The 24593-nt window shown below is 34.7% G+C and overlaps 1 protein-coding gene across 2 annotated transcripts in view; it reads right to left on the reverse strand.

The window, feature by feature from the left end:
• The window catches only part of TOP2B (DNA topoisomerase II beta), a 65229-nt gene that overhangs the window by 37066 nt on the left and 3570 nt on the right, over positions 1 to 24593 (reverse strand). Inside the window, exons 2-9 of one of the 2 annotated variants that reach the window (XM_045436326.1) lie at positions 13826 to 13981; positions 12864 to 12954; positions 11485 to 11548; positions 6203 to 6348; positions 5236 to 5333; positions 3902 to 4114; positions 1758 to 1931; positions 14 to 115 (exon numbers count right to left, since the gene is read on the reverse strand). In XM_045436326.1, coding sequence (XP_045292282.1) covers positions 14 to 115; positions 1758 to 1931; positions 3902 to 4114; positions 5236 to 5333; positions 6203 to 6348; positions 11485 to 11548; positions 12864 to 12954; positions 13826 to 13981 — 1044 coding nt within the window. Of the gene's footprint in view, positions 1 to 13; positions 116 to 1757; positions 1932 to 3901; positions 4115 to 5235; positions 5334 to 6202; positions 6349 to 11484; positions 11549 to 12863; positions 12955 to 13825; positions 13997 to 24593 lie in introns of both variants that reach the window. The other variant, XM_045436325.1, reaches the window with a different exon arrangement.

A 24593-nucleotide genomic window follows, 5' to 3' on the forward strand; every position in this document is an offset into this window, starting at 1 on the left:
AAGCATTACTTACTTGAAATGGTTTTACTGATACCCCAGCTTTGTTCTTTTTCTTAACTACTTCAATCAGTTTACCAACAACTTGATCTACTACGTAATCCACATGACGTCCACCCTAAAAAGGAACAAAAAAACAGAATCCAAAATCATCTATAGTTAGGGTAACAAAATACTTACATATTCATTATGTTCTCAAATCAGCACTTAATCTTTACAACTTTGTGGAATTAGTATTACAAACCCAATTATGCAGAGGCATAGGATAAATCTCAGAATTACAGAGTGGGGATTTAAAAAATAAGGTATTTTTGGTTATAGGGCCAATTAATCAACTGCATACAACTATACACAAAGTAAAATCAATCGAATTAAAAAACATGGAAGTGAGAATGAATACTGGCATGACAGTGGTAACAGCACTCACAAGATTTAAAATTTAGGGACTGTGACAGCCATTGCCAGCTGTCTATCCAATGCCTATTCTCCCCTTTATTGAAAGACCTAAATTTGCTTTTACCTGGCAACATGTCCAATTGAAAATATTAACCAATCTAGGGGCACCTGGGTGGCTCAGTCGGTTAAGTGTCCGATTTCAACTCAAGTTATGATCTCACGGCTCATGGGTTTGAGCCCCGCATCGGGCTCTGTGCTGACAGCTCAGAGCCTGGCACCTGCTTCAAATTCTGTCTCCCTCTCTCTCTACCCCTCCCCCCGCTCACACTTTCTGTCTCTCTCTCTCTCTCTCTCTCTCTCAAAAATGAATAAACATTAAAAAAAATTTTTTTTTAATATTAACCAATCTAGACTCCCTTGCAGCTAGTGGCAGCCACTTGACCCACAGTTCTAGCCAGAGATGTTCGTGAGGTCTACCAGATGGGATTTCCAGGAAAACTAACTGTATTCCTCATAAAAAGGGAGAGATTTAGTTGGTATATGCATTTGCCCAGCCCCTTTCTCTCTCCCTAGAACTTGGAACTGAGGCATCTTAAAGGCATGAGAAGGAAAGCCACATGCTAAGGATGGCAGAAAAGAAAGTCAGGAAGAGCATGGTCCCTGATGATACTGTGGAGTCACAGTACAAAACTAAGAATGAGGAAAAATAAATCTTCTACATCTTTATGCCACTGTATATTAGGTATCTATTACGTAGGACAAAATGTCACCATAACTGATGCAAAATGTATTGACTTGAGAAAGTGATGCTAGATTATAAACACTGAATATTAACAAAAAAAAGTTAAAACTTGAACAAGAGTGACAAATGATCAAACCATTGCTTTAGATTATTCTAGGATACATGTTTGTATTGCCTGAGACTTTATTATGATCGATGGACAAATGCTGTTAGATGAGAACAATTTCATTTGCTTTTGAAATCCAAAAGCCTACGTAAGACAGTTCAAACTCCTTAGAATGGCATATAACACGTTCCACAATCTGATCCCAAAACAGATTCCTCTATTATTCTTTTACATTCTAAACTAGGAACACAGAATAAGGAATGTGTTAACATTCTAAATTCATGAAATATATTCAACCATAAATACTCAACATATAAACTTAATGCTCAGTGGGTGTTTAAATAAATTATAAGACAGCTATTTTCATAGAAAATAAGCTTTCGTTTTCATAAGCCAATTCTAATTTCACAAAAGCAGATTTGTGGTTTTTTGATATTGTTATTGTTGTTTATTTTGTTGTTTTTAATGAAGCACTGTTCTACCACTGACGTGGCAACACAGCACTAGCATACTTACTTTTGTTGTCGCAATACTATTTACAAAGCTGATTTGCTGGAATCCCTTTTCACTCAGTGTGAGACAAACATCCCATCTTTCATTTGCAAGTTCATGAATAACTTTCAGGGCCACTCCAGTTTCGTCCAATTTGTCTTTCACGTAAAGATCTACATAACTGCGAAACCCATTTACCTATATTCATTTGAAAACAAAAATAAACAATCTTAAAATTGGCAGTTCAACTAGGTGAATGCCATCAGGTACTCTTATACTTTTATTTCCCCTCAATCACAACAGCTCTTACTCTTCAGATCCAAACCTTCATGACTTCCCCCATTCTATTCCTTGATCCCTACCCTTTTTAAAAAGGAATCCATTTCCATATGTACTTGATAAGGAGAGGTTATGAAGGAACAGCTGGACAGGTGAATTATTATAAAATCTTTCAAAAGTTTAAGTTTTAAAATGACAAAGTAGACTTCCAGTTGAGTCAGACATAGAGAAGGCTTAAAAAAATAAATAAATAAATAAAGAGGAGCGCCTGAGGGCTCAGTCGGTTAAGCATCTGACTCTTGATCTCGGGTCAGGTCAGGAGCTAACATCCCATCTCAAGGTTTCTGAGATGGAGCCCCGCGCATCAGGCTCTGCACTGACAGCACCAAGCCTGCCTGGGATTCTCTCTCTCCCTGCCCCGCCCCTGCTTGCTCACGCTTTCTCTCGCTCTCAAAACAAAAATAAACTGAAAAAAAAAATTCTTTAAAAAACAAGAAAAGAAATTTCTGCCCTTACAAGAAAATCAGACAACACACTGATTTTTCAAGAACTGTCAAAAAATTGAATTCATAGGACAGCTGGCCATCCTGAGTCTGAAGAGAAACAGGTATCTATAGAGAGACACAGAATACTAACCAATTTGCTTAAGTGAGGCAGAAGCTACCTAATGTCATAGAAGTGAAAAGGAACCGTAAACAAATTGACGAATTTGACCAACTGTTGCAGGACAAATGTGGACAGTATGGGTGTGTGATGCACTTGAAGGATGTCATCATAAGGGGTTCCTACACTTACAGGCTTTTCCTCCAGAAACCCCAGCAGGTTCTCACAGGGAAGGTGAGAGAAAATCTAGAGAAAGTTCCCCACCATGGTGCTGCTGGTTGGGGGAAGAGAACAGCAACCACTGGGAATTTCACCCAGAACTGTCTCCTTTACCCCCCTCCTATCCACAGAAAAGAAAAGTGGGGGGAGGGGGGGAACCACCTTAATTTGCAGGGGGGGAAGGATACTGCTGGAGAGTATTAAAATATTACTATAGCAGGAATAAAATAATTCTACCCAGCCCTTCCTCAGCCCACCCCTATCTCATTTAAGGGTAAAAAAAGTTTATTTTATGGAGGAGGGAGCCTGGAGAATACTAAATGAGAATGCTGGTGGACACTTGCTGCAGTAGAGCACAACGTGCGGGAGATTAGAACAATACCAAACTGTATAATATATGTGTAACTGGAATACCAGAAGAATAGCGAAGAAATATTTGAAGAAATAATAGCCAAAATCTTTTCAAAATTAGTGACAGACACCCAACAACAGATCCAAGACGTTCAGAAAACAGAATGAAAAAAAATAGTTATCAAAAAAACAAAATGAAACCCCCATATAAACACCTAAGCATATTAAAAGAGAGAGAGAGAGAGAGAGAGAGAGAGAAAATCTTCAAGTCAGCCAGAGGGAAAAATAAACACCTTGCCAACAGAGGAAGAAGGATAAGAACTACAGCCGACTTATCAGAAACCATGCAAAACAAGAAGACAACAGAATGACATTGAAAGAAAAATATCATAAACCCCTATTTCTATATCCAGTGAAATTCCGTACCGTTTGAAAGTGAAGAAAAATACTCTTTCAAACAGAGTAAGAGAATTTATTGCCAGACCTACCTACAAGAAATTAGAGATCTCCAGGCAGAAGGAATATGATTAAGATCTGAAACTAAAATCTACACCAAGAAATTAGGAACACTAGAAATGGAATAAATGAAGGTAAAATAGAATCCTTTGCTGTATTTTTAATTGTTCTATAAGATAACTGAGGGCGTAAAGCAGTTAGATTTAACTATAAGCTGCCCACAAAATAACAAAGCATTTACTATTTTAGAAGACACTTACAGGCAATTTCTTTCCATTAAACATGACCTTGACCCCTTTGCATGAACCAGCCAAATCATAAGCTCTTCTGGTCATGAGGGCCACAATATCCTTGTCAAGTTTTTCCATCTTAAATTTAGACAGATCTGGTTGGAATGTTATGCATGTGTAATCTTCACCATCAAAATGTTTAATTTTGGCTTCAGAAGTTTTCATCATGTTATTCATCCATGTCTTTAAAAGAAAAAATATTTAAATATTTAATACTTCTAAATTTTATAATACATAAAGACTCAGCTCATGAAAACAATCATTTACCATAACTACATCCATTTTCCAGCTTCGCAATAAACAAATCCTGGAAACTGATAATATCAGAGATGAAAAAAAATTTAAAACAGTATTCCCTTCTCTATGTTCCAAGACCTGCACCATGGATAGTATCAAATCCTACATATACTGTGTTTTTTTCTATATGTACATATCTAAGATAAAGTTTGATTTATAAATTAGGCACAGTAAGAAATTAACAATAAAATGGAATAATTACAATATACTGTAATAAAAGTTATGTGAAAGTGGTCTTTTTCTCTCTCAAAATACCTTACTGTACTGTAGTCAACTTCCTTGTGATGAAAAATGCCTACATGAAGAGATGAAGTAAGGTGAATGATGTAGGCACTGTGACCTAGTATTAGGCTACTAACTAACCTTCCAAATATGTCAGAAGGAGGATCATCTGCTTCTGGACCACGGTTTATTGCGGATTAACTAAAACCATGGAAAGTGAAACCACTAGATAAGGGGGGGTAGGGGGAACGCTACTATATTATAATAACCTCATGTTGAAAATAAGCAAAATGAACTGCACAACTTTATACGCTGTTAATAACTTTCAAATTCTTCAACATGACTATTTAGAATTTTACAAAAATAAGTATGATGCTTTTCCTGACAAAATTATTTTAGCTATGTAAAATTTCAAACTTTTTCAAAAGCCTACCAGAATAAAAATAAGACAGAATTCTGAAACAGGAATTTGATGAACTGATGAAGAATTTTTCAAATATGCTAAGTGGATGCATTTCAATTAATCTGTAAGGTTAAGGACATTTTCAGTAATGCTCAATTAAAGGAAAAGTCTATTAAATAAAGCACTTTGCTTTCAATGAACAGGAAAAAGGTTTATGTAAAAATCTAGGCATTCTTAAGTCTTTTCACTCTATTGATGAGCTTAATGCTTAAAAAAAAAAGTTGTACAGGCATCATCAATGCAATTTACCTAAGGTTCTATTATCTTATTAGCAAAGCAACAAAATACAATTTTAAAAAAATTAGACACATTTCTATCATACCTGCTTAAAACTATGCTTGTATTCTTTGCAAGCAGTCTCTACTGTAAACTTTGTACTGAAAATATTACAAAGTTTTGCACCATAACCATTGCGACCACCTGTAAGAACAATTAAATGTGAAAGGTTTAACGAAAGGGATTTTAGGGAACTTGGTTAACTTATCTACCATAGAGCAGATCTGTTGCAAAATAGTTCCACTTACTGCATTACCTTAATAATCATGAATTGAATATTTCAGAGTATATTTGGATTTTTTCATTTAAAGAAAAATACAATTAAGATTTAGCACATATGATAATATAAATAATATGCACTTTGCAGATTCATTACCTTCATCACAAAAAAATTAAACTTGCTATCTCCTATAATCAAGTAAGTGTATATGAGTACAAAATCTGAGATTTCTATCAAAGTTACTTCTCTATTACAAAAATTTAATCTACGTCACTTCCTAAAGCCTTGGTTTTGAAAAATAAATAAATAAAAACCATCAACCCACTTGAGCAATGGAAATAAGTAGGGAAACATTTGGTTTTGATCAAAGCACTTTCAACTCTATTTACAAAGCCTAGATTTCCAATCTCGACCGTCCTAAAACAGTTTAGAAGTAATTTAACTGATATCAAACAAAAGACATGGTGCTTATGTAACAAGAAATTCACATACACAGGAATTATACATCTGACTTTCATTAGTACTCTAATTCAAAACTCAATCTGTCAGCCAGGTTAGAGTTCCAGGAGTTCTAGCATGAGCCAATGTACTATCAATTAAGCTTTTAAAATTTCTCTGTCAGACATAATACTTACACATGATAGTTTTTTATAGACATTAATTCTGAAAATAATTCTCACAATAAAACTACATAGGTTTCCTTTTCTGTAATATTTAATATAGGAATAGTTAAATTTTATGTTGAAAGCATAAAAAATTCAATAAAAATTCTGATCAGCCATTTAGACTTTACCTGTTACTTTTTTCTCATCATCATCATAGTTACTGGATGTTAAAAGCTGTCCAAAAATTAATGCAGGAACATAAACTTTCTCTACTTTGTGTTCTACTACTGGAATGCCTTTCCCATTATTCCAAATGCTTATAATGTTAGATTCACTGTAAATAAACAAGCAGAGTTTAGAGCTTAAAATGGTTTAAAGATATGTTAATTTCCATAAAAAAATAAAGTAATCCAGAACAAACCTGAGTAACTGTAAGCTAAACTAAAGCCATTACTAATTAGAAGACACTCATCTTTCAAGAAAATACTTGCTGAGGATACACATTTCTATCCTAGTCATAACTCAAATTAGGGCCACTAAGATCTGCAGGTAATATTGAAAATTTTCTCAGGAAAAGAAACTTCTTAACCTCCCAGAAAACAGTTAAAGCAGTGAAGCTTTTACAAGAAATCAGCTAGCTACAGGGGCGCCCGGGTAGCTCAGTCAGGCGTCTGACTCTGGATTTCTGCTCAGGTCATGATCTCGCAGTTCAGGAGTTTAAGCCCTGTGTCAGGCTGCTTGGGATTCTTTCTCTCTCCCTCTCTCTGCCCCTCCCCCCCCCCCCCATACACTTAAAAAGAAAAAGTCAGCCACAGATCCGTTTCTTTTCAAATACATTAGCCATGATCTCTTCCTGCTTCATTCTACCAGGATACCACCTGTGAATCACAAGCTCTGCAGAACCAGCTGCCATTGCCATTTTCATTTCCTGCCTGTTGCTGCAGTACATATGGAAGAGGACAAACAGCCTGAAATGTATTCCATTCTCAGACTAAGTATTACAGGGTTGTTTTGCATTATAGCAATCATTGTTATAAACTAATTTTAATGGTTTTAAAAAATGTAGATGTTACCTATTTTAGGTTTTTTGGGTTTTCCTATCATCCATTTAAGCCCCGAATGGTATACAATAGAGGCTCCTATAGCTAACATCGACTTGATGTAGGCAATAGTCATGATGGAAAATTTTGCCTACTCTATCATTTTGAGTAGTACATACTATGATGCTTTAACCCATTTAAGAGCCAAATTTGAAAGGAAACACAGCATCATAACCAACACTGAGAACTGGCTCTAAAAGTTACCATTTGCCAATCTAATTCATAATTATTCTTAGATATACTAAGAATTTAATGTGAATTTCACTCACATATACATACCTTAATCTCTGAAGAATTTTTAGAAGTAGTTATTAAGACTAAAAAATTGCTATAAAAGCCAAAATTAAAATCATATATCCAGAGGGAAATCAGTTAATTAAATCAAGAAAGAAACAAACTAAAAAATAACTTTTAGCAGCACATCGTCTTCTTTCCCTAAATCAGCAACCAACTTTTCTTTCCCTCGTTCTCCAACACAGGTTCTATTCTCCAAATGTCCTAGGCTCAAATTTTGATAGCATTTTTTATTCAGATCTCCTGATCATTCTCTAGAGTCCTTAGTCATCAAGACTTACTAGTATGTCCTTAGATTCATTTCATATGAGTATTCAGTCCTTTCTTCATTCCAAATACTAATACACGAAGCTAGCCTAGTTATCACCTTAAATACTGTATACAAAGCTGAAAAGTCCTCTACTACATGTTTACAGCCATATCCTTAATTACAGTCAAATTTAATTGCCACTGTTCTGCAACACATATCCTATTTTTCCTTCAGGTCAGTTTTAATACTTGTCCATGTTCATTCTCAATTCTTCCATTTCTTTGTTTACTGGTCTTTCCTTTGCCTTTTTAGTCTCTTTGGCCACAATTTACCCTAACTTTGAGAAGTCAGTTTATGATTTCAGTTCTCCATGAAGCCTTTTACCCAGCCAAAATTATATACCAAAATTTGCTTATATACCAAAATTAGAAAAAAAAAATCTAAATTATTTATTGGGGACCTCAGGAGATTAGATTATCTCACTTGTAGGTAAACACCCTCTACAGAATACACAGCTGAATGTTTAAGTATGTAGCAGTTTCAAATTGCCTATTGTACCTCCACTTGTGCCTCCTATCTCCAGAGGTAATAGTGGGCCCTAGAAACACAGGCCAGAAACTACACTACTTTTCTGACTTCCAAATACTTTTTAGCTTAAGCTTAAAACCTGTAATTATTAAGTACCTATTTTCTATAAGAAACTTCATGGAGCTTAAAGTTAATAGAGAAGAATCCTAAAGGAAATAAAGAAAGACAATGAAAGTTACAGACCTTAAATATCTCAGAATGACACAAAAGCCAATACAGTCATATGAGTAAACCTTTAAAATGGTTTTCATCCAATTTAGTGTATCATATATGGTACTATAATTAAGATAAGCATTTTGTAAATTCATTATCACAGTTAAAAAGTAAATAAATAAGGCTTCACATCTACATTCAGTAAGCCTAAGTATGAAATTTGAACTTTCTATCAGTCACCCCTCGCTACTGAAAAATCCCAATCTACATCACTTCCCAGATCTGGCATTTATTTCTGTAAGCTCTAAACAATGCTTCAGAGTTCTATAATATAATCTTTGTTCCATTAATAATCTTCACGGAAATATTAGGAAAAAGAATACTATGTTTGAATGAGCTACAAATAAAGTTTCAAAATAATTAAAACCAGAAAGAAACCTGGAAGACAATCTAAATATCTAATATTCATCAACTGGAAAAAGGTTAAATTATGATATATCAACATGATAATTAGTAACAGTTACAAAGATTTAAGCAGATCTATATAAGTTAATAACAAAGGCTGTCCACAATATGTCAAATAAAAATGGAAAAAGCATACAATCCCAATTTTTAAAAAATAAAAATATATATGTTGATGTATTTCAATAGGAGTGTGTACAATTTTATAAAGCTACGGATTTAAGAGATTTAACCCTACATAAACAAGGACACTTAAACTAGAGGGAAAGTTAGAATTCTGGTTAATATGCTTTCCACATTTGTTTTTAATCAGATAGCTGCCAACAAATAAGTTGTTTCAATACTAACCATCATATTCTATTACTTAATGAGTTTTAAGTTCTTCTGTAAACAGTTGCTCCAAATTCTAGCAAAGCTGCCCAAATTCTGCATGGCACCCCCTGCTAATATATTCTTATGCCTTTTAGAACCATGGCTGTTATTTAAACTTTACCTCCACATTAGAGTACTATTGAAAAAGAATAAGAGCTAAGCTATCCACACTTAACCCATTAACTATCAAAATTTAACCTCTCCTTTACAAAGAGTTCATGTACACATGTGCACAAAGAAAATTTTAAATCTGCTCTACAAAAATGTTAAAAAGAATGAAACTCAGAGGATATCAAAAATGAACAGCAGAGAACACTGGGTCAATGAAATAAATAGCAGAATAGCAGTTTCCCATTTCAATTCTGCTTTTAATAACTTCTTTAAGGGCGCCTGGGTATCACAGGCAGTTGAGCATCCGACTTCAGCTCAGGTCATGATCTCCTGGCTCATGAGTTCGAGCCCCGTGTCAGGCTCTGTGCCTACAGCCCAGAGCCTGAAGCCTGCTTCAGATTATGTGTTTCCCTCTCTCTCTGCTCCTCCCCCTCCCCAGCTCGCACTCTCTCTTTCAAATATTTTAAAAAAAAATTTTTTTTCAAAAATTTTTTTCAAAAGTTAAAAAAAAAAAACAAAAAGGGAAAAAGATCACTAAAGGCACTAGTTACGTAGAACTACTTTGTCCAGAATCTATAATAAATTTAAAGGTAAAGCACTCCACCAAGAGCCACTATTCAGTCTACAGTGTTGTTTTATAGCTCACTTCTTCATCACTTTGTTATGACGGGATTCTGTGTAAGCTGTTTTAAGTCCATGTTGTTGGATTAATGTGGCCAAAACAATTAAGATAAAAGAACCAAACAGCTGTAATCATGTTCATCAAGAATGTATTTAAGAAAGAGCCCCTTCTTCCTTAGTTTTCAGTCAAAATCTTTCCACTCTGAACTTTAAAAAGTTTAATGTTATCTAACATTCAACATCTATTACTCCTCACTAGCTAGCTCTCCTAAAGCACATTAAATGATACTGTTTTTAACTGATAATTTCCTAAATATAGAAAAAAAGTAATCTTGAAGCTAAAATTTCGTTGAAACTATTTTAAACTCTGCATAAATTACAATTTATAAGGGTCCTATGCACTTTACCACATAAATCCTCAAGAATGTATTTGTTACAGAAAGGATCCAAAGGGGGGGAAAAATGGAAAGAAAAAGAAAAATCTAGAACTTTAACAGCACAGTTATGTGGTAATATTTTCATATAAGATACTGTTTTATATACATATATACATGAATCGTAACCATACCATCTAAAATTAGATTAGTGACAGTAAGACTAAACCTGAATTATTAAATGTTCACATTAGAGAAAAACCGTAACATCATTCGAAATTACTAATAAGATTATAAATGATATAAGTAATGCAGTATTTTACAAAAGCATGCTGGCAAAAACAGGATAAATGTAACAGTAATATTTCTATCTTAAAACTGTATTATTTTCACTCCCTTTCAATTCTCCAAAACAAATCACCATAGCGAGATCTAATTAGCTGAACACCTGGTATATATTCTATAATACCAGCAGTTCCTAATTTACAAATGATGTTATAAATAATGGAAAAGTCCAAATACTGGTCATAAAAAATAAATTTTACCCATAATATAATTGGAAGAGTACTAGCAATAGCCCTTAGCCTTGACTCCTAAAGCAAAGACAAAAAAGGAAACATCAAGCGACCACTGTATCACCTGAAACAATAGCCGCAGCACCAAAGAGAGAGAAAAATGGTTTCCAAGTGTTCCCATAAGGAAGTGCTTTGGAATAAAACATCATGAATGAGAGAGAAAACTATAAAAGTATACTATATTATGGCTAAAAGAGGCAAAAATAACAATGTCTCATGCTACAGGGAAACTTTAGGAGTACTAATTGTATACAGTATTTGAAGAGTATTCAAAAAAGCTGGGGGCTATCAGAATAAAACAACTTAGCATAAAAAATTAAACTTGAGGGGCGCCTGGGTGGCGCAGTCGGTTAAGCGTCCGACTTCAGCCAGGTCACGATCTCGCGGTCCGTGAGTTCGAGCCCCGCGTCGGGCTCTGGGCTGATGGCTCGGAGCCTGGAGCCTGTTTCCGATTCTGTGTCTCCCTCTCTCTCTGCACCTCCCCCATTCATGCTCTGTCTCTCTCTGTCCCAAAAATAAATAATAAAAAACGTTGAAAAAAAAAAAAAATTAAACTTGAAATATACTTACGGATCAATAGAAACTTTAATACAGGTCATATTCTTATCCCTCTGTTTATTGTCAGCTGCATTAACTACAAATTAAATATTGTGATGAGTAATAAAATAAATACATGACACAACTTCATGTGCATCCCAACTTAATATAAATATTTACAGATAGTAATAGTTAATGAAAATTATTACTAATTTCTAATATAAAACTTTATTTTCCAAATAATATTCTTAAATTTTATATCACACTAAATTACTATTGTGTTATCTACTAAAAACAAGGGGTAGGGGAAGGGTAGATTTTGTGATATATAAAAATAATTAAAAACAAACATCTGCAGGCTATAACCCCCTAATCCAGGTGAGGCCCAAAAGAAAAAAATTTGAATTTAATTATACTGTATCTTTCTCTTGATATCCTTCAATAATCTAGTGGTTTTATAGACAGGTTGAGATAAAATAAATTATTTTTAAATTAAAAAGGCAACGTCTTCAGCATCCTTAGAAATCAAAACTAAATCTTATGTACTATAATAATATATTTTCATATATTAACCACTGCTGTGGTTAGACACATGACTACAGATATTTGAACGCAAGCTAGCTGTCAAATTCAACTTCAGTCACAGAACGACTATGTTCCTGGTAAACACTATGTAACAAAAAAGTAAAAGTGAGTGGATAGCTGGGAAACAAGAGTGAAAGGTATAAAATGCAAGTAATCAGGTTTACTCCCCTATTCTTTCCCCAAAGGAGGAAAGCTGGAGGAAGCTCAGAGAGACCCACATAACCCAGCTGTCGAGGAAATCTCAAGTGGCTGATGAGGTAGCAGAGCCCAGAGGCTCTAGAAAGTCCTTGACTAAAAATATTTCCAATGTGCAAGCATTCCCTAGTAATCAAATAAGCATTCACATTTCATTGATTTAATTAATCCTATGATTTGGAAAAAAAAAACAGAGATCATTCAGAACAATGATTGCTTCTGCCCAACAGAAATGACTGATCTGTTGGTAAAAACCACAATTTTACATGTCTCACTGCAAACTCACTAAATCTTCAAGGATCAGGTCCTGTAATCTATATTTTTAACATGCCGCCCTAGGTAAAAGGGATGCACACACAACCTGCAATGACTACACATACAAGATACAAACCAACTTTGGATTACTGATCAAATACAACAAATTCATTTTATAAATAAATTCAAAGATATGTGCACAAATATGAAAATGTTACAGCAAGTGACAAATTTTCTGAAGAACATTATATTCAGCACATAAGCCCAAGATATGCCTTTAAAATTTATACTGTAAGTCTAGCTTTATTTACATATTGGTGTGTATATATATATACATCAACGGACACAAATGCATTAAATCTTAAGCAAGTACTCACCCAAAATTTCATCAAAGATCTTGTATAAACCTGGCACAAAGGTAACCTCTCTGCAATTCATTCCTACATCTTCATCATATACCCACATTAGCTGCATTACAAGAAAAATTCAAAAGGAATTATTGGGTAAAAAAGCATTTAACATCAATTTTACATAGTATAAACCCACATCTGTCATTTCCTCTGTTAAAACTTAGACTTTCAAAGTAAAAACACATACACTACTTCAGTTCCAATCATCTTCACTACATTCATATCCAATTTCAAAAGTTTCAAAATGGATAAATTATTCATTTTGTATTGAGTCTGTACTCTTACACATAAAGTCAGATTATTAATATAAGGCACCAAGAATTGTTAGAAACAATATTTAAGTAAAATAGGGAAAAAAACCCAAAAATATATACATATTTTACTTCATGTTTTAGATTTTTCTATAAAGAGCACAGATTAAAATAATATGAATACAGCATGACTTTAGAGTCAGAGATTTAGCTTTGAATCCCAGCTCTTATTGGCTGAGAGATCTGAACAAGTTATTTACATTTATTTAAACTTCAGTTTCCTTGTCTATAAAAAGGGGGTAACAGTACCTACATCCCAAAATTGTTAGAATCAGATAATATGTGCAAAAGCCAAGTTCATAGTAAGCATCAAAGGGTCATTAGTGTATATATATATAAACTCTACAATTTGAAGCAAACCACAGCATAAACTTAAGAATTTTTAAAAGGTTCACACGCTACCATTTTACTCTATACTCCTGACCTCTAATAGTTTTTATCTCCTAGTTTTTTATCTTCAGCAGGAAATGAAGACATTTCTACCTACCTTAAATCTCTCTCCCTACTTTACATATGACCACAAAGACATGAAATTATGTACTAAGCATATAATCACAAAAATTTTATTAAGTAGAACAGATATACATCTCCTAATCTCAAAATTTAACAAATAATTACCTGTGTCAACGGCTCCACTGACCCAATATATGTATCAGGACGAAGGAGAATATGTTCAAGTTGTGTCTTTTTCTGATACACTCTCTCAACAGACAACTTCTTTGAAGAATCATTTTTGTTTGCAGTTTCTGACTCTTCTTTTTTTGCAGCATTGTTCTGATCAAAAAGAGTCTAAAATTAACCAAAAAATCAAATTTAAATAACCTACCAAGGGGTAAACTAAAATGTATATGGACACAAGACATAGGCTTTCTTTTTAATTATCATATTATCTCTCAGGCTCACTGATTTTTAAGTCTTTAAGAGAACACAGGTCTATTTACTCACAGTCCAGTTCTTTTAGTACAGTGAAAAACTGCAGTTTTGACTCAGCCCAAAAGGTAGGTAAAGTCATATGCCTACACCTATATAATCCACAAATATAAATATTTCCCAATTCTGTAAGTTTTCAAGATAATTCTTACAGTCCTCAAAAACTTTCGAAGGAACAGGAGTTCTGGTCAGGTTATAGGTTCACAATGACTAAATCTGGCTAGCTGCAGGAGTCCCCAAGTCTTCCACATACCAACGCCTTGCCATTAAGCTACTGAAAATTATAGTAAAGAGTAGGCAAAAGTAACCTACACAAAATAGTAACCTATGTAGTTAATTAATATGCACTGATATTGCTGAAAATACTAAGCATGGTTTATGAAATCTCAAATTTCACACTTTTTAGAGGTCATGCCAATAATTCCTTATATATCAGTGCTAGGTACCTCATTACTGAGGCATCCCATGATTCTAGTTTCTATGCCAATTCCAAAGAGACAGAGGTTGGTGATCTTAATCCTAACCATTCGTACAGTAGATAAAGATCCCTAATCCAATTCCCGAGGTCTAGAGATTTCCCTGTCTTAATAGCAGCAGAGAACACACGCTTCTTCTGGAATTCCCTAATGTTGACAAATAAGACATCTCACTAAAAGAAAGGTGTTATACTGACATATTTTTTTACAACCAAAAAATAATTCACATATAAGACACAATGAAAATTGAGATATCTTCACAGGTCTTGGAATTTAGTAGAAATGAAGCGGTCAGAAGACAAACAACAAAAGAGGTTTTGTTTTGTTTTGTTTTTATGCATTTGAACAAGTCACTTCAATTCAGGTCCTAAATATAGGACCTGAATACATGCCATCCATACACACCATTATCTTTAAAGTTAATATTTGAAAAAAGGCCATTACATAGTCTTGAAATTTATGTTTAAAAATCAAATGCAGAACCTCTGAGCAGTCTAAACCAGGACAAGAATTGTAACTTACAAACTCCATGGAAATTCAAACATTAATTAAAATCTTCCAGTGCCATAAATTTAACATAAAATTAAAGATACTTAATAATATTTCAAAATAAAGTATTACAAATAACTCATTTTCTATATTTTAAACTATATTCTTATACATTCTTTCATTTATACATTACACTGCTCAATTAAAAACAGCTTTGGATAAAAGAAAATAATTGTTTCATAAAGTCTTCACATTCTATTTCTATCAAGAGTTAGATGATGAACTGGCCAGAAGTATGAATTATATTTTAAAAATACCAGACAGTCTCCAAATTTCTAATCCTGGCTTCTCATGAGATAGCTCATTAATTTACAGAAACAAATCTAAAGGTAAAAACATAATTGATTTTTTATAATGGGTCCTCAGAATAGTAAGGACTAAGATCACACTCTTTTAGAAAGTGTTTAAAGGCAATAAATGCTATGGAATAAAAGTGAGCATTAACTTAGAACTATTTGCAATCATTGGCATAAAGGTTAGGAACTTATAATAACCATGCAAGTAAAGGCTTTCTGATCCCAGGCTACTACTCCAAATCCCACAACAAAGAAAACATCTTTGATTTGACTAAACCAAAGACAGGTCTACCTAATTCGGGCTTCCACATTTAGCCCTGACCAGTTACACTGAACTAAAAGGGTGCGCGCACACACAAGTACGTAAAACAAGGGTAAAGCCCTTCAGCACTCCTTTAAGAATTAACAACTTTTCCCATATCCCTTCTTCCTCCCAAATGGATTACGAGAGAATAAGGAATGTTTGCTTGCACCTAACAGATCCCTATCAAGTTCAAAAGTTGTCATTCTTGATAGGATAATGTCTCAAAAATGAGAGAACAAGTGAAACATAGTTGGCTTTGTTAAATTACTACCTGTAATTTTCTCTAAGAATAATATATAAATGTTAGAAAATAAGTTGACAAGTGCCTGTGTGGCTCAGTCAGCTAAGTGTCCAACTCCTGATTTTGGCTCAGGTCACGATCTCACGGTTTGTGGGTTCAAGCCCCACATCAGGCTCTGCGCTGACAGTGTGAAGCCTGCTTGCTTGGGATTCTTTCTTTCTCCCTCCCTCCCTCTCTCTCTCTCTGCCCCACTCCCACTCACATGCTCATATACACACACACACCCTCCGTCTCTCTGCCCCACCCCCATTCACATGCTCATACACACACACACCACACACACACCCTCCCTCTCTCTCTCTGCCCCACCCCCATTTACACGCTCATACACACACACAGACACCCTCCCTCTCTCTCTCTGCCCCACCCCCACTCACGCTCATACACACACACACACACACACACACCCTCCCTCTCTCTCTGTCTCTCTCTGCCCCTCCCCTGCTCACGCTCTGTCTGCCTCTCTCTCAAAAATAAACATTAAAAAAAATTTTTAAGTATTGAAAGGCCTTAAAGAACACATTATTTATAGAATATAATAAAACAAATGTTTTGAGATCTGTCGACAATTCAATATTAACTCTCAATTTCTAAAACTTGCATTTAAAACTTTAAACCTAAGTATTTCATTGAGTCAATATTTTTATTTAACTTTACCAAAAATTATTTGTTTTGACTATATAAACTCTATTGCTTTAACTTTTATGTGAAAATGTTAGCAATCAAGTATTTTTAAATGGGTAGCTTATTAAAACTACACTGTTTAGTGAACAAAATTACAAGAGTATATAAAAAATATGAGCCCATTATCATCAGAAAAAAAATTACTCATTATACACGCATAGGAAAAAATATAAAATACACTCAAAAGAATATCATTCAAAATCATCTGTGAAAAGTAGAAATGTTATTTTCTTTTTTTAATGTTTTATGTTTATTTATTTTTGACAGCAAGAGAGACAGAGCATGAGTGGGGAGGGGCAGAAAGAGAGGGAAACACAGCATCCGAAACAGGCTCCAGGCTCTGAGCTGTCAGCACAGAGCCCAATGTGGGCCTTGAACTCACTGACCAAGAGATCATGACCTGAGCTGAAGTCAGATGCTCAACCGACTTGAGCCACCCAGGTGCTCCTTTCATTTTTTTTTCTGATACACATTTTCTAGTTTTCTACAATGAATATGGATAGAAGTATTTTTAAAGTTTATTAACCCATATATGTGAAAATGTAAATAAGCTAGAATAAAACTAAAGGTTTCTCTTTTCTAGCGACACTGTTAATACCTACTTATTACTTCCACACTCCCAACTTTCTCACTAGAATCTAAGCAAAAAGTAAAACCAAAATAAATAAGATTGGCAGCCTTGGCATAGAAAATAGAAATTAACACTGTGGTCAGATTTGTCTTTTACTTTCCCATTCTCAACAAATGGCTGGCTCACTAACAGCAAACAGAAAGAGAAGGTTCTCTCCTGAGAGGTCTGTAAGTTTTTCTGACAGAAACCTGGAATAATGTCCTGTTTATTAGCAGAAAGTTGTCCCCTGAATAATGTCCAGGTCACTAAAAATCAAAATCTGGGGGTGACAGGACAGACAGCAACTGCTCGCTCCCCACCCCCCCCCACCACAATGGGATGATCCCATCCCTAGAACAGGTATAAGTACAAACATCTTGGGCCTGAGAACTAAGTAAAATGAGAAAAATCTATTGATCATCTTCCCTCCAGCTGTTATTACCACTATCTCTAGCTAAGAGAGAAAGAAAAGAAAAGGAAAGAAAGAAATCACCAAGTAGTTCTTCAGTTTTAACACTATTACTGATAATATTCAGAAAAGAGATCACGAAACTAGCTTAAACAGAAACAGACCAGCAAACCCATATCTACATATTTATAAAAACACTCAATCCCACAAATGATAAAGAAGACTGATATATATTTGACACTTGTAGGCTAAAAGAATTATGCTCGTTTCATTTGGGGAGGAGAGGTGTTAAACTTCCCATATTAATGTCAGTATGTTTGGGTTTTCATTCACAACTTATGTGGTTTACCTATAAATCTGCAAGTTTTCCCAGTGAATCTCTTGTGTGATTAGCACTATTTGAGAAGCTGAAAAATCCTTATTGAATTGCAATAATCCCCTCATCCTCCTGTTTAACTGAGACAGGTAAATGTTAGCAAAGAGGTTTGATTTTTAAATTTTTGTTGTGGTTGCTGTTGTATTCATCTTTTGCTTTTCAAGTCCTTGTTTCGCTATCTTCTTAATTTGCTTTAAGTTTTTGAATTATGCTCATTTGAAACACTGAAAAGAAGGGGGTCTTTTGATTCAAAAATGATGATTTAAACTTTTCTTATTCTTATATGTTCATAGTAGTAAAATACCTTGTACTATCGTGATTGCACTAAGCACTCCACATTAAATAAAAATTCACAATATGCCTGTAAAAATAATCAATTACCAAAAACATTCTAAATAAATTTTAAGGTTTGATAAAAGTGAAACTTACAATTTAAGTTTATTTGTAATTTATTTTACTGTCTAAATTTGTTTATGTGGACAAAATACCGAGCTATTTATAGAAATAAATCCAGCATCTAGTTACAATGGAATATAAGAAATCAGAGCAACATTTTGATTTCCACATAAAACTAAAGTCAATGAAAATGTAAAATAACCCCATCTGAAAATATCCTTCACATATCTAAAAACGTTTTAATTCTCTTTGTGGTTTACACATGATGCCATAAATGACTTTTTCTGAAGTTCAAAAGCTGGCTGCCAAATTAATGCGTTGTTGGGGATTTTTAAATTATAACAAAAATATCAAAATAATTCATGTAATTGATATTAAAATATTATTGTATAGCACTTTTGCAATATTGCTAACTCCTAGTGAAAGAATATAGATATAACACTTATCCAAGATTCAACCTTTATCAAGAATACTTCTCAACCACCAGAAGAGAAAGAAAAACATTCCAATAAAACAAATTTTTTATTTCAGAATGAGTATGTACCAAGATCATTCTGTTTAAGAAAAAAAAAAAAAAAAAGACTGTTCCATGCACAGTTCCAGAGCTGTCACGTGAGATATAGCAATTTGGGGCAATCACCCACAGTTCCTGTTTTTCTGTGAGAGAATGAATTGCTGCCAAGGAGGGGAGAGGAGATGGTTTGCCAGTTGGTGCTAAAAAGGAACTGAGCCAGTCATTCACATAATCGGCACAAAAAATCTCACCATCACCAAGCCAACAAGAGTGGTGCTAGCAAAACCTTGGCAACAAGCCTTTTCTCCTGTCTTCTATAAATGACCCCTTAGACTTCACATTACCCTTTTGTTACATCTCCTCCCCTTCCTTTCTCCCTCAAGACTGCCACGCTTTGATGTTCCTTTCACTCATATTTCACCTATGTAATAGAGAGGACCATGCTACAACAAAAACCAACACTTTGTCTTCCATCTATGCTCCTCAAGAGATGCCCTCCCAAACCAGGGACAGGGAAAGAGATGGAAGGTGAGGGATACTTAAGATCATAAGGAATGTTTAAATGTCCACTGTGAAAATAAAAAATACACTTTCTCTAAACGGCATCCAAATTGGAAAGGAAGAAGTAAAACTGTCACTATCTGCAGACAATATATTATATATAGAAAAATCTAAGGACTCCACCAAAAAACTATTAAAATTAACAAATTCAGGAAAGATGAAGGATACAAAATCAATATATATAACTCTCTTGTGTTTCTGTACAATGACAAAGTATCAGAAAGAGGAATTAACAATCCCATTTACAACTGAATCAAAAAGAATACTTCGGAATAAATTTAACCAGAAAGGTGAAAGACCCATTCGCTGAAAACTAAGACATTGATAGAGAAACTGAAGACACAAAAAAAATGGAAAGATAGTCTATGCTCATAGAATATTCTTAAAAAGTCCATACTACACAAAGCAGTCTACAGATTCAATGCAATCCCTATCAAAATTCCAACAGCATTTTTCAGAGAAACAGAACAAACAATCCTAAAATGTGTATGGCTCTGGATAGCCAAAGCAATCTTGAGTAAGAAGAAAAGACCTAGAGGCATCCCACTCACCACAGTTTCAAACTATATTAAAAGCCATAATAATCAAAACAGTATGGTATTGGCATAAAAACAGACACAAAGATCAATGAACAGAATACAGAGCCCAGAAATACACCCACACATACATGGTCAATTAATTTACAATGAAAGAGTGAATAATATACAAGGAAGAAAGGATGGTCTCTTCAATAAATAAATGGTGCTGGGAAAACTGAACAGCCACATGCATGAATAAATGGGAGCCCTATCTTATACCATACACAAAAATGAACTCAAAATGAATTAAAGACTTCAATGTAAGCTCCTTGATGTGGGTCTTGACAATGATTTTTTAATGGACACCAAAAGCAGAGGCAACAAAAGCAAAAAATAAGCGAGACTACATCACACTAAAAAGCTTCTGCACAGGGGCACCTGAGTGGCTCATTCCGTTAAGTGTCCAACTCTTGGTTTCAGCTCAGGTCATGATCTCAGTTTGTGAGTTCAAGAGAGCATGCAGCCTGCTTCAGATTCACACTCTCTCTCTCTCTTTCTGCCCCTCCCCCATTCACACTCACTCACGCACACTCTCTCTCAAAATACAGAAATAAACTTAAAAAAAAAAAAAGCTTCTGTACAGCAAAGGAAACCATAAAAAATAAAAAGGCAACCTACCAAACATGAAAAAATACTCGCAAATGATAAATCTGATAAGGGGTTAATATCCAAAATATATAAAGAACTCATACAACTCAATAGCAAGAAAAAATCCAACAAAAAAAAATGGGCAGATTTCGTGAATAAACATTTTTCCAAAAAAGACATAGATGGCCAATACACACATGAAAAAACATGCAACATCACTAATTATCAGGGAAATGCAATTCAAAACCACAATAATAAATAAATAAATACCACAATAAGATACCACCTCACACCTATCAGGAGGGCTATTATCAAAAAGACAAGAAATAAGGAGTGTTAGCAAGGATGTGGAGAAAAGGGAACCTTAGTGCACTGTTGGCAGGAATGTAAATCGGTGCAGCCACCATGGAAAACAGCATGAGGTTTCCCCAAAAAAATTACAAATAGGGGGCACCTGGGTGGCTCAGTTGGTTGACTTCAGCTCAGGTCATGATCTCATAGTTCGTGAGTTCAAGCCCCCTGTCAGGCTTTGCACTAGCAGTGGGGAGCCTGCTTTGGATTCTGTCCCCCTCTCTCTGTGCCCCTCCACCACTTGTGCTCTCTCCCAAAAATAGATAAACATGAAAAGTAATAATTATTTTTAAATAATGTTTAATAAAATATTAAATAAAAATATTATTGAAAAATATTATTATTTTTAAAAATTAGAAATAAAATTACCATTGGATCCAGCAATTCCACTTCTGGGATTTATCTGAAGAAAATAAAAATACTAACTTGGAAAGATATATGCACCCCCATTTTCACTGCAGCATTATTTACAATAGCCAAGACACATGAGCCACCTAAGCGTCCATTAATAAATGGATAAAGAAAATGTGGTACATACGCACATACATACATACGCGCACACACACACACAGAGGAATATCATCCATCCATAAAAAAAGAAGGAACTTTTGCCATTTGTGGCATGAATGAACCTTGAAGGCATTACGCTAAATGAAATAAATCAAAGAAAGACAAATACTGTATGATCTTACTTATATTTGGAATCTAAAAACAAAGCAAAACAAAAACCCTGAATATGGAGGGTGAAGGGAACAACATGGCAGAAGGTGACCTATAGGTACAAACTTCCAGTTATAAAATAAGGAAGTCCTGGGAATGTAATGTAAAACAATGTGACTACAGTTAATCATACTGCACTGTATATTTAAAAGTTGCTAAGAGATTTGATCTTAAAAATCCCAATCAAAAGAAAAAAAATTGTAACTGTGTGGTGATGAATGCTGACTTATTGTTATTTCACAATATTAAAAAAAAAGAATACTTTCTCTGAGACAAAAGACATGAAAATTCTTTTCAATAGACTTGAAGAAAAAAAAGACGCATGCATGTGTACACATCTGAGAGATTATGTGGCAGCATTATGTGAATATATGGATAATCTCAATCAGTCCTCAAAGAGCTCCACAAAGTAGACACCCTTATCATAATTCTCTTTCTATAGATGAGGAAATGGAAGTCTGAAGAAGTGTTTTCCCAAAGCTAATAAACTAGTACTTGAAGAAGCTGAATTATGAAACTATGTGATCTGATTTCACAGCCCATTCTCTTAAAAAGCATTGTTACACAAGATACATTTACCCTAAAAAGGAAACATATTCCCTAGCTTTTTGTGTGAAAGTAAATGAAAGGTTAGTAGAAAGAGATACAAGTATACCCCAGAAGACTTTTTAATCCTGTTACATCAGGATATAAAAGATGAGGCTTTTTGGTTTTTAATGTTTTTAAAGTGGGAGGTTGTATTAAATCATGGCTACAAAGATAAACCTGGGTTCAATCCCACTTCTGCCTTAGTCAGGTGATTAATAGTTTGTTACCTAATTCTCTAACCATTTCTTTCTCTGCAAATGAAAATAATAAACTCATCATACCTTTTCTCTAACGGGGGCCCTATTTTTAAAAACTATAAAAGAGGCTTAGTTTTTAAAAGCTGTACTTAGTAAAATACAACTACTGGCACTGAAATAATTAACAGATCTAAAACTACAGGTAAACACTCACTTCCATTCAGAAAAGTTAGCACCAATTATAACATTTTCTAAGTGCTGCTTTATGTCACTCGACAATGTATCTAACATCGCTACCTGACCACTTGTCTTACTAATGATAGACTTTTGAGGAAGTTATATGTCAGTTACCCAATTTGTTAAGAATAACTGAGGTTAGGGGCACCTGGGTGGCTCAGTCTGTTCAGAGTCCCACTTCAGCTCAGGTCATGATCTCGCAGTTTGTGAGTTTGAGCCCCTCATCGGGCTCTGTGCTGACAGCTCAGAGCCTGAAGCCTGCTTTGCATTGGGTCTCCTCCTCTCTCTGCCCCTTCCCTGCTCATGCTGTGTCTCTCTGTCTCTCAATAATAAATGTTAAAAAAAAAAAAAGTTTAATAAAAAAAAATAACTGAGGTTGGATTATGAATTCAGCTTTTTGCTAAACACTATAAAGGATACAAATAAGTACAACATATGGTCTCTGATTTTAGGGAGTTTATAATTTAATTGTTAAAGGCAAAATTATGCGTGAAAGTTATATAAAAATACTGGGGTTTTTTTTGTTGTTTTTTTTTTTACCCATAAGAGTAACAGGAAAGGATGAGTGTAAACTGGAGGATAAGAGTTTGGTGAGACTCTGAGCTAGCCTTGAAGAGTAATTAAGATTTAGACTGGTCAAGAGCGTTCTTTTGGGAGGGGGATGGGTAATGCCATGTGTTGCTGGTATTAACTTCTATTGGGATGCTTGCCAGCATGTAGTATTAACATTGTCATTGCATGGAAGTTTACATTTTTTATAGGTATCTCTCATGACATATATTTTTAAATGTTTGTTTATTATTTTGAGAGACAGAGAGTGAGAGCAGAGAGAGAGAGAGAGAGAGAGAGAGAGAGAGAATCCCAAGCAAGCTCCACACTGTCAGTGCAGAGCCCAACATGGGGCCTGAACTCATGAACTTTGAGATCAGGACCTGAGCTGAAATCAAGAGATGGACACTCAACCGACTGAGCCACAGGTGCCCCTAAAGCAAGGTTCTTAATACAAATCTTTAAATAATATTTGAATATACAATCATGTTTTCTGAATTAGAAATATTCACAGTAAACAAAAAAAGTATTCCTTGTCTCTCACTGAATTTTACTTTTCTAAAAATTTTAAATACTTATTTATTTTTGAAAGATAAGAGCACGAGAGGGGGCGGGCAAAAAGAGAGGGAGACAGAATCCAAAACAGGCTCCAGGCTCTGAACTGCCAGCAGAGCCGGACATGGGGCTCCACTCACCCCACTCACGATCTGTGAGATCGTGACCTGAGCCGAAGTCAGATGCAATGCTTAACTGACTGAGCCACCGAGGCACCCCTCATTGAATTTTACTTTTTAAAACACTATGTTAGCTGTGGTTTTATATATTTTTTAAAGAAACTTATGTTTTAGAGACAAATACTGAAATATTTACAGATGAAATGACATAATTCTAGGATTTGCTCTACTTCAAAATAATGAAAAGGGGCAAACTGGGTAACCTTGAGTTGGTAATCGTTGAAACTTGGTAAATAGAAGGCTTCTTATATTATTCTGGGCACCACTTTTTTATATGCTAATATTTTTAATTATAATATCTTTTTTTTTTTTTCAACGTTTATTTATTTTTGGGATAGAGAGAGACAGAGCATGAACGGGGGAGGGGCAGAGAGAGAGGGAGACAAAGAATCGGAAACAGGCTCCAGGCTCTGAGCCATCAGCCCAGAGCCCGACGCG

Source organism: Leopardus geoffroyi, chromosome C2 (genome assembly GCF_018350155.1).
Source record: "Leopardus geoffroyi isolate Oge1 chromosome C2, O.geoffroyi_Oge1_pat1.0, whole genome shotgun sequence".
Classification (NCBI taxonomy): Eukaryota; Metazoa; Chordata; class Mammalia; order Carnivora; family Felidae; genus Leopardus; species Leopardus geoffroyi.